The 12,166-nt window shown below is 30.4% G+C and overlaps 1 protein-coding gene across 1 annotated transcript; it reads left to right on the top strand.

Annotated features, from left to right (window-relative positions):
* The first annotated feature begins 9,550 nt into the window (after window positions 1–9,550).
* On the top strand, window positions 9,551–12,166 carry LOC108979733 (cysteine-rich and transmembrane domain-containing protein WIH2-like). The gene is made up of 3 exons (XM_018950468.2): window positions 9,551–9,717; window positions 9,881–10,058; window positions 11,808–12,166. Exons 1-3 carry the CDS (start codon window positions 9,669–9,671, stop codon window positions 11,851–11,853), a joined length of 273 nt encoding a protein of 90 aa, XP_018806013.1. The 5' UTR covers window positions 9,551–9,668; the 3' UTR covers window positions 11,854–12,166.

The following is a 12,166-nucleotide window of genomic DNA, read 5'->3' as shown; positions in this document are numbered from 1 at the left end:
TTCCAACTCTGGGTGAGAAGAATGCTGGCTTTACTCTTTGTATTAAGATGTTGTCTTGACGTGTATATTAAATTTTCACTTGGAGACTATGACAATGTTCATATCCAAAGTCCTGCTCTAATATTTTCTCCAGGAAAGCGATAGAAGGAATTTCAGAAGTTAGATACTTACAGTGATGCATTGGAGCCACTGGCAGTGCCAAAAATGCCATTCAACAGTATCTATGTCATTCTAATTTTTTAAAATTTTTATATAAAATATAATAAATAATTTAATTTTTTTAAAATTTAAAATAATAATATTAAAAAATAATATTTTAAACTTTCATCTATATTTATAAACATTAAACAATCCAAAAGAATCATTAATCGATTCTTAAAATTTACTGAAAGCTAATTACAAAGAACGAGAGTCGAGGCAACAGGGTATCAATAGCAACCTGCCAGCCAACACCACGGCCAAACAGAAAGGGAGCACATGCTTTGGCAATCCCATATCTCGAGGCTGCAATACATGTCTATATCTACCTGTGAACTGCTACAGCAATAACAGGATAAATTACTATTGAAGCATATAAAACTAATGCCAATCCTTATCTTGACATTTACTTTATTAAAATTATTTTTAAAATTTAATAAAAAATACATATTCTTCTTCTATTTTTTTAATAATGACATTTTTTTTTCTTTTACAATTATACCATCTAAAGAAAACTCAATGATTAACAATCAAAAATTAAAGAAAAGGCATCTCAAATAATATCGATAACTTATTTGCTGTTTTAGAATTCGATGGGAGCATCAAACTTTTTAGTTAATAATATTATATTATATTATTATAACAAATAAAAATTACTGTAACTATAATCCTATATAAATTTAATTGGATTATTATTTAAAGAACAAATTATTATATTACTATACACTGTTTACCTAGGAAAGAAGTTAGTTTTAATTTTTATAATAAAATATTACTTTTATGATGAACAGAAGATGTACTTAAAATCACTATAACTCAAAATTTAAACTTTTGCATTTTGATGAAGCCAATATAAATGATTTTATCTATATTTCTTTAAATTTTAAAGATGCATTGGTTTTCAAGGTAGGAACATGAGCAGAGCATGGATTGACAATACTAGTGGTTTATAATTGTGTCCAAGAGGAATACAATTTGTAATTATGAAGTACGTAAATACTATGCAATTCCCTTTAAAAAAAATGAGTAAAAATGTGATCCATATTAAAAAATTATTTTTTTAATAATAGATCAATTCTTTTTCAAAATGATTACACGACGTGTGAGGAGCTATTCCCAGTGATGGGCCTGACCGCACAAGCCCAACCCAACCCACGCGACATGGGTGGGCCAGAGGATAGCTCGGTAGGATGAAATCGATATGAGACAATAGGATGAGCTGAGTCGGCCTATGAAAGGCGAGGTAGCACTTGCGGGGCATGGGACTAAGCCAGGAGGCCTAACACGTCTACTGGCTGACAATTCGCACATACAAGGTCATGGACAACTAAGGTCTTTGAGCATCGACAATTGGACAGACTTGGAAAGTGGGTGTGCCTGACCAAGGCCACGCCTCATTTAATGAAAGACGAAGGTTGGTACACCACGACAAGGACCCGAGGTTGTCAATTATCACCACGATCAGGCATGGACAGCCTATTGCATGGCAAGGAGTTGGCAAAGGACACGACCTGGATTCAAAGCAGCACCACGACGATCAGCCTAACAAGGAATCACCACTACCAGGTATAAATATCTCACCCTTGGGGGCAAAAAGTCCTACATTCTACACATGCTTTGATTGGAAGCTTGCACAAATCACAAACTCAAAAACCTAAACTGACTTAGGCATCAGAGATATCCTCCACCACCCCAAGCCCTCATTTTCTATTTGCACAGGAACGGATCATCACAATGCGTGGAGTTGCTCGAGCTACAAAGCATGGCATCAACACGACATTTGCAAATCTTATAACTGTATATAACTTTACTTTATATCCAATTACTACCACAAAGGAAAGAAACCCACCAAATTGCCGTATCATCAAGAATTAGCAAATTGCCATATTACTAGATATATTAAAAAAAACAAGGTCAATGAATGCTTTATATAAATTTAAATCTCAATAATACCAAGAAAAAAACAAAAAAAGTAGCCATCATTGCAAAAGCATCTCCAATAAGTACTGTTTGAATAGTAAGTTAATAAGATAGATAAAAGTTAAATAAAATATTATTTTTTAATATTAATAATATTATTATTATTTTAATATTTTAAAAAATTAAATTATTTATTATATTTATATAAAAATTTAAAAAAATCGTAATAATAAACTGAGATAAAATACTTTTTGTATTCAAACTGGATAGATGCCCCATCGGATTGGACATGGAACTCTAATCCCGCATATGACAATGTAAAATAATTTGAGTTCCCACAGCATATAAGACAGCTTTGATTAAGTGGATGTTAAGAAATAATTTTTATTTATCTCAATTCATCTCATTCTATTTCATTTTTATTCCAAACAACATTCAAATACAAATATTTTTAAACTAATCATTATAATTTTTCTAAACTTTTAAACAAAAAATAATTCAATTTTTTTCAATCTCAAAATAAAAATAATATTAAAAAATTACATTATATCAATATTTTAACTATATAATATCTTTTATTCAATTTTTTTCTTCTTATTTCTCAAAATCTAATAAATACTTAATTCAAATTATCTCACTACTATTCACGTACAAACTATCTTATTATTATTCAAAAAATTATTACCTCATCACATTATCCATCATCCTTGAGATTACAGAGACTACATATTGTTTGGGATCTTGCATTATCAGGTAGTTACCTGTCAACTCACATTTTTCAATGATCATGTTCTAGTGTAAATGCCTCTTCATGATAATACTATGACCAGGAATTATTTTCAGAACTAGGATACCACTCATACCATAAAGAAATTATATGCATGTTAGATCTAAAGCTTTTAAGTATTAATAAATGAATATTTTTTTGTTCGTACCATTTTTTTTTAAGACGATAGGGAATTGGTATATACTATATAATTCCTTCCAAAAAAAAAAAAAAAAGGAAAGAGAGAAGACAGAGATAATTTTATGATTTACTGAGTAGAATAGCTAAAAGAAATGGAAACGGAATAGTTAAAAATATTCAGATGTGTACTACATTGTTTCTTGTACGAAACATCGGATAAGATAAATGGTAACGGTAAAAAATGTACAGTGTAATCGATTAATCACATGAACAAGTGCCCCGAATGAGAGATGCAGCCGAACAGATCACTACAGCTGAATTTTCACATGATTTTCCTTTCACATATGATCTCACCAAGGCGCGGCACTTATGAGCCCAGAGTGATCGGCACGGCAACTTATTTGGGTTTTTAATGACATATTATGATCATATGCATCAGCTACAGTCAATTTCCGCATACATCTATACAAACACGACCGAGACTATCACTGCAAATCGATCGAATATGGCCCTTTTCGATTCTGTCATAGAAGGTGGTATATGCTGCAATCCTTACGTTAGCTCGACAGAAGAGAGACAGCAAAAAACAAGTAAATTATCTGAAAATATAAGCGATGAAAGGTTGCAGTCTAGTTTCCTAAAATTTATAGACTTGACACGCTCTTTTTTTTTATCTCCACCAGTGCAAAGTAAGGATGCAATGCTGCGAACTAGTATCTAGCGGCCATTACCCAACCCAACATCCTATCTAACAATTGCCATAGGTGCCACTACAGGGCTCCTGCATAGGTTCATATATCATGTCAACCAAATCAGAGGATGAATGTAAACAGCATTTGTCAAGCCAAAGCAGGCTTGGTTGTAAAAACATACTCGTGGAGAAATGCAAATAAGAATGTAAAGAACGATCAAATTACATGCCTTTATTATTTGAGAATTTTCAAAGACAAAGCAGCACAAGCTGAAGTACACTGCCCACCTGAGATAAAACAATCATCATAATCAATTCAGGGGGAGCCCAACTATAAGTACACCTTGGAATGGATCGAGTATAGAGAGGTGTTAGAGATTTAAGGGAGAGATTGTAACACACTGAATTGCATTGAATATAGGAAGGTAGTAAATAGGATCCCATATTCCTTGAGTTTGAGAAGTTCTTCCCCTTTATAATAATTTCAATGTTAATACAGCTTGCCAGCTACAAGCATCAATGAAAAAGAAATGTCATCTTCATTATATATGTAGAAATGTTATCAATTCTCCCACTTCAATGCATTATGCCTATTAGTGAAAAGGCAACATCTTTTGTAAAAGAGATTTACTAATATAAGTGGAGCTGCTGCATTAATACGAGTACTTGTGTAGAACACATCAGTACTGGGGAACTACACGCGCAGTTTCCAAGTAAAAATCATATCAGTATAGGCTAGTCAAAGAATTTATTAGAATAAACAAAATAGATAAATCCGGAACCAGTCAAGGCCTGTTAGAGAACATCAGTTTTGGGATAGGCAATTTGTCTAGACAAATTTTGAACTAGCTGGTGCCTGTCAGAGAATTTCATTTTTGGTTGATAGAAACTCCACTAGGAAGCAAATACAAATTTTCACTTCTCTCACCAGGAGAATGTGTTTTCTGGTTTATTTTCTCAACATCTAGCATTAAATGATAAACTTACAAGTGAATTATATATTTAATATCACATCATAAGATAATGAGAGAATAATAATAAAATAGACGAATTGAATCAATTTATTCCATGAATTTAAAACACACTATTCATTGGCTTGGGAAGTTGTTGATCTCCTGCATTTTGACTCTCGAGTACCTTGCATTTTTAAAGAAAACTATGTTTATTGCGCATCTAAAGCAACAACTAGTTTATTGAAAAAATTGTATAAAATGTTCACGTTTTAAACTTACACGTACCACTACTCAAATAACAATCAATTCCAAAAGAATGTTTCAAAACATATCTAGGAAATATTGAACCTTAAATAACAATCAATTCGAAAAGAATGTTTAAGTTGGGAACCTTAAAGAATGCTAAATTAGAACCTTATAAGGTGTTCTTGAGTGGCTGAATTACCTGATTGTGGTCGCCCCAGTTTAGCTTGGAAGTACATTTGATTGGGCTGAAAATGAAAAATCAAATAAGTTGTGCATGTCTAATATTTCTTGTTACCAAGAATATGTATTCTAATTATTAAGCTTGAAATTTATGGTCTCTAATTGTACATAGTGACAATTTTTTTTATGGACACAGTAATCCATCTATAGGTCACGCAAAATAAAATTAAACAAAGTAAAATAAATTCCTTAAAGCTTCCTTTTAAGTTTTATGTTGTAAATTACTTGGAGGACGTATTAACTACGTAACTTATGCATATCAACCCTTACGAGGAGCATAAGGTTTCGTTTGGTAGATGATTTTATCTTATATAATTATTATAATTTTTTAAAATTTTTATATAAAATATAATAAATAACTAAAATTTTAAAATAAAAATTATATTTTAATAATATTTTATTTAATTTTTAACTTTTATGTTATCGTATCTTATTTGTAATCAAATGTGAATTAATTTTGCTACGTGTAAAAGCATGCCCCCGGCATTTCACACCATTTGTTGAATTTAAAACACGGTGTAAACCCACGTCGAATTTGCTTTACCACGTCAACCTCTTCCCTTTTCGGAATCAGAAATGGTAACAGGATTAACATGGATTCAATAAAATTATATTTTAATTAAAATTTAATTATATTATATAAAAATTTATTATAGTAAATTCGATAAAATTATAATATTTTTAATTTTGATCATATTCACTAAGCAAATATGTTAAATCTAAATTGCTAGTTAAATATTATTTTGACATAAAAAATTTCATCTCTTGCATGCTATTCGTTTCGTACGAGCTCACAACTCTAAAAAATTTCATTCATCTTGAAAATACGAAATGTCCAAATCTCAAATTCAACTACAGAAGGCGACCAGTTTTCATTAGTCATCATTTCAATGACGTGGCATCATCTTATTATAATACTTCAAGTTCTAGTTCTGTAATATTATTATTAGTTTATACCAATTTTTTCTTTTAAAGTCTAATATCAATGTTAGAAAATTAATGTGTACTTTTTTTATAACGACTATATATTAAAATTAAAATTAAAATAAATGAAAATGTCAAAATCAATATTTTAATAAAATAGTGATAGATTTTGAGAGTCTGTTATTTGTTATTGTTGAAAAGTGAATAGCTAAATTTATAAAAGAGAATTATCTAACTAAATTTTGGTCAAACTTTGTTGAGTCAACTACTAATACTCTAAACCCCACATTGTCCACACATGGGCTCCCAATAGAGGTTTTTTTTTACATAATAATTAATGAAGTATTTTTTAATAAATAAATAATAGTTACAGTCGTAAATGTACAAATATCGAGTAATCACTTTAGAAAAAGTAAATAAAGAGATCTAGATAAAAAAATTAATTTTTTAATAATAGATTCTATTATTTTTTAAACCGATTATATGGCATTTATATATTCAAAGATTGTATATAATATTACTCCTTTTAATAATATTGTGAATTTTTAAAAAAATTCCTTATAAGAGAAAATAAAAACATTAAAAAGATTAAAAAAATAAAAACAAAAATTGCACTGTCGGTATCCCATGTGTCGGTACCCATGCGTGGCTGTACCGCTGTATAGCGACTTTCGGAATTCAGGACGAACAAAAAACCAAATTGATTCACATCCATAATGCTCGAGTTGTCACTGTCCATGTGTACCTCCCTCCTCTTAAAAAAACAAAATTGAGGATGAGTTATTTTTAAAAATATTTTACAAAAATAAATTTATAAATTGATAAAATTAATAATTTATTTCAATTGAAATTTTTTTTAAAATAATTTTAAAATACTATATCAAATTTTGTTAATTTATAAATTTAATTTTATAAAATATTTGTAAAAAATAAACTCGATATGTCATTGTCTAGAAAAAAGTAAAAACATAGAAATTACGAGTACCACAACTACTACAATAGTTTGGTTTTTTAAATTATTACAAAAGGTTACAAGGTCGCTATCTATTAAGAGTAATACTACATACAGTCGTGGAATGCGCAAACGCCGTGCAGTCGCTTTGAAAAAAAGTGGAGTCTACTATTAAAAAATTAATTTCTTTTCATGTGGGTCCCTTATTTATTCACTTTTTTCAAAGCGACTGCACGGCGACTGCACGCTCACGACTGCAAGTATCATTTCTCATCTATTAATGAGAGTCCAGATCTGTCAAAAAAGAAAAAACCATGAAAGTCCAGATAATGCGTATCACTTATTTATATTAATTTCTTATCAATTTTGAGCATCATTATTGATGGAAGTTGTTATTTGTCTTAATGTCACACTATTACTTTTATTTATTATTTATTAAAACCAAACAAATACCATAATTATGAAAATGTGCAGAATATGTATTTATAACTTATAATATATAAATTAAAAAGTAATATTAGATACAATAATAGATTATACAAGCGCAATGCTCTATTTTTAAAAAAGAGTAGGGTTTGATATTTACTTACTTTTTTCAAAAGATATATGCCATATTTGCTTACTTTATGATTGTAAATATCATTTCTCAAAATTGAAAAGTGCAGGCATGTCATTTTTGTCATATTTAAAAAATAGAATTATATTATAAATTCGGTGTGTAGGTTCTTAAATATTTACACGTCATAATCTGACTTAAAAGATAAATTTTAAATTTTACATTTTACAATATAAGTGATTTGCATTATGTAATTTTACAATGTAAGTGATGTGCATTATGTATTCTATACATCGAAGTGATAATAGAATAACTTCATTTTTAATAGGATTTAACTAGTGACATGGACACCAAATTGGAGTTATTTGTGGATGTCATTCCAATAAGAATAATGCTAGTTTGTCATCTTATTTTTACCATTTATGTAATTAATTTTTACTTATTGATTAAAGAAATAACTATTAGTGTATTGATTTTTTTTTATTTTAAAAAATATTTAAAGATATTAAAAAAATATGAAAATACAAAATACAAAAAAAAAAAAAAAAATTTGAAATTTGCCTAGCAGGCCAGCGTGGACGGGAGCCTAACATCACTATATAAAATAACAAAAGAAAGAGAAAACATTAATCCCCGTCAATTAAGCAAAGACTTTGATTAGAAAAAATAAATAAAAATAAACAAAGACTTTGGAAGAATCAATACCTATTCCAACGGATACTATTAGGTGTCAAATTGTCGTTAACTGAGTTATTCAAATTTATAAATAATTATTAAGTAATTTTAGACTTATATATCATTTTAATTTTACAATTGAATAGTATGACAATGGTAATTTTGTTTTTAAAATGGCTAACAAGAATTTAAAAAATATATCCATCAGATTATGTATAGTAAATGTAAAATATATTTTGTGCTGTAATGATTATCTACATTTAAACAAGCATTATTTATATATGTATCTTATTATTATCTCTTTTTCTTTTCATGTCATTTTTATATTTTTCACAATGGCATTATTTCATTTTAAAAAAGTAATAAAGGTACTCTTGATGTAAGTTTATAAAACATAATATAAGTTACAATATTACGAGAATAATGTATTTTGTTAAAGAGAAGAATAATCATGATAAAAAAAAAAGTTTATAAAACATAGGCTACGAAATCTAAAAAAGGAAATACATGGAAAATATTTAGGACGGCCGATTTTTTTCATTATTATATTATTATGAATTTTTATCTAAGATATTTTTATCGTATTCAGTGTAAATTATAAAGAGAGATATTACAAATTGAGTAATGATATACACACAATATATTTTACAACATATTTCATAACTCGTGTTATAAAATAAGGATATTTTTATTTAATAATATTAGATTTATAAGGTATTTTACAAAATATTCCTCATTTTAAAATATTATTGTGTAAAGTATTATATAAAATGTTGTGTATTTATCATTTTTCATACAAATTTACAACCATGCTAATAAATAAGGGATGCTATAAAGAAAGGTTGATATTGCAAATTCATTAATAGTCCGAGAAAATAAGTACATTTTTAAAAATAAAAAATAATATAAAGAAAGGATGGACTATTTAAAGTACGAGAAAATAAGAAAAAAAAATTTCTGCAAGTGAGTTCGCGCACCTAATTACTTATCGATATTGTCATGTAAAACGTTCTTTTAATAAAACAGTGTGAATTAAGATGAAAATTATTTTCGTAAGATAAATGACCTTATTCTTCTTTTAAAATTTTTATTCTTTTATTTTTTTATTTAATAAAAAAATTATGTTAACATGGATATGCCGTTTAGTACCCAAATCGTTTGTACCTAACAATACTAGTTTGTTTAGGTAAACTATAAAAAATGCTCTAATAATTTCACCTCCTGCAAAATTAAAGCCATTAAAGAAAAAGATTGAAAAAGAGAAAAAGAAAACTTGTAACAATATAAAAAGACCAACTTTTTTTATCCCGTGTACGTACACCCACCTCCTCAAAAACTCTGTTTGGGGAAGAACGATAGGAAGGAGATCTCACATTCCAAGGCCAAACCATCAAGCAAACTAAAGTATGAGCTATTACAACCAGAATCCACCTGTTGGTGTTCCTCCCTCTCAAGGTCAGTGAATGCTGTCTTTCCCACCCCCTCTTTTTTTCTTTGTGATTTTCTGTTCGAGTAATTGCAATTCTCTTTTTTGGTTTGTTTTTGTTTTCCGCATTCGTCTTGTTGGATCTGACCCCTGGATCTGTGTGTTTGTTTTCTTTGTCTGTTAATATAATAGGTTATCCGCCGGAAGGATATCCTAAGGACGCGTATCCGCCGCCGGGCTATCCAGCACAGGGATATCCACCACAGGGTTATCCTCCTCAGCAGGGATATCCTCCACCCTATGCCCCTCAGTACGGGCAGCCTCCCCCGCATCAGCAGCAACAAGGCAGCGGTGGCTTCATGGAAGGCTGGTACGTCCTTGCCTCCCATCTCTCTCTATTTATTCACTGTCTCGCTTACTCAGATCCGAGTCGATCTGGTTTCTTGTCTCGGTTAAGAACAGTCAACTCGACGACGGTCGAAAACGATGGGGTTCATATTAGCTGTTTGGTAGTTGGGTTATCTTCCTTTCTTTCTTTTTTTTCAAATTAGAGAAGGGTGTTTTACTAATAATTCAATTCGATTCTTTTTTCCGTTTTATCTTTTCATAAACTAATCTAAATTGAATTGGTCACTACTGATATTGGCAGAATCCCATGATATAAAATATTGCGGGAGTCTGTGAAGATCCCAATTTTAAATTATTTGTCGTTGGTAAACGTTGGGCTACATTTTATAACTAAATAATTACTTCCTTTTATATTATCTAGTGGAAAAGCTCAAGTTGCATTATACTATTGTCCAGCCATTTCAAAACCCCATATGTTTTTTCTTATTCAGGATTTAGAAAAGAATAGTATAAAAGTTGACATTGTCCTATGTGAACACATATCTTTTAAAACACACTCATATTTTACCGATACTCTCCCAATTCAAGACCCTTTTCTGCCTTGCTATCCGCTTGTCTTTGGGTAGTTTGTTTTAGGTACTCATTGATTCTGATTAATGAAGTGCTTCCTACCCTGATTTGACTAATCTAAATGGATTAGTGCTGCTGTTGCCATAATAATCTCATATTGATATCTTCTATTCATTTATAGTTTGAGTTTATTGTTTAAATTTAATTCTTTACACCATTTACAAAAAAAGCTTAAATCCCTAGGGTTTGGCTCAAGTGGAAAGAGGCTTAATTTTGGTGTATGCTCCCCAAGTCTAAACTTTGAACCTTCGAGGCAAACAATTTCTAAGGGCTGCGTCCTATTGGTTAAGGCAATGATTTGTGTGATCCATGTGATGCGGATGCATTACATGAGTTTGGGGCTAACCAGATAAAATGCATGCTGCAATTGCAAGGGCTAACCACCCCTTGGGCTTAGATGAGTGGTTAAGGGTGGCCGATGAGTCAAGGGATGGTGAGATCAACCTCCAATGGTGGATTTCACGAAGTCATGTCACATAGTGGCGAAAACCACCCGAAGGGTTGCCAGTCACCCCCCAAAATGGGATGGTCACCCTTTCCGCCCTAACTACTCATTGAGGGATGGTCAGATTGCCTAGTCACTCCTTTAGGGGTAATCACCACCCTTCAATATTTTTCACAGTTTTTATTTATTTCATATAATGATAAGGAATTATTTGGTGCGTGTTTAAAGCATGAAAGGTTGATATGGTTCCATTGGTCAGTATAAAACCACCATGGATACACTTCTCAAAAAGATGTTTTATTGCGTTTGGGTAGTGAGGTGATTTCAGATATTCTGTGAATAATAGTGAAAAAGTAATAATAAAATATTGAATAATAGTAAAAAATAGTGAAAAGTAAAAAGTAATGTTAAAATAATGAATAGTAGGGAACACTCCACTATCCAAATGGAATTTTCATTTCAAACTTAAAGATAAAAGTTCAAATTATCTTCATGTCTGAGTTATATTTATTAATTTGTAATGAATTACTGTTGTTTGAACCAACCGTGAGGCGTGAGGAGATACGCGGGGCCTTGCTATTATGTTTCTTTTGGGTAGATTGTTTAAATACGTTTTAATTTATGCATTAACGAAGTACTCTGTGCTAATGATTAGTGGGTTTTTTGTCATGGTTTGGTTTCTAATTTTGCTTGTAGTTTGGCTGCTTTGTGCTGTTGCTGCCTCTTGGATGCGTGCTTCTGATGAGGAACATTGCAGCAAAAATGGGTTGATGTTCTATTGATCACGCTACTTAGATAATTCAAATTCCCCTATCTATTTCGATTGTCAAGTTCTTCTTTTCCCATCCCTTTCTTCTTCTCGTCTGTTTCTCCTTGTGAGTAATATGTACTTTTATTTGGAAGTGAACATGTCCTAGACAACTTCCTATTGTTTGGGTTTCTCGTTTGAATTCCTGACTCTCTGTTTCTTTTTTACATGGTTTGATTTCTAGGCTTGTGGATTGTGAGAAATTCAACATGTAATGAAATTAAGGTCCGTTTGATACCTTTTTTTT

Source organism: Juglans regia, chromosome 13 (genome assembly GCF_001411555.2).
Source record: "Juglans regia cultivar Chandler chromosome 13, Walnut 2.0, whole genome shotgun sequence".
Taxonomy (NCBI): domain Eukaryota; kingdom Viridiplantae; phylum Streptophyta; class Magnoliopsida; order Fagales; family Juglandaceae; genus Juglans; species Juglans regia.
This window is presented reverse-complemented; position numbering and strand designations above follow the sequence as displayed.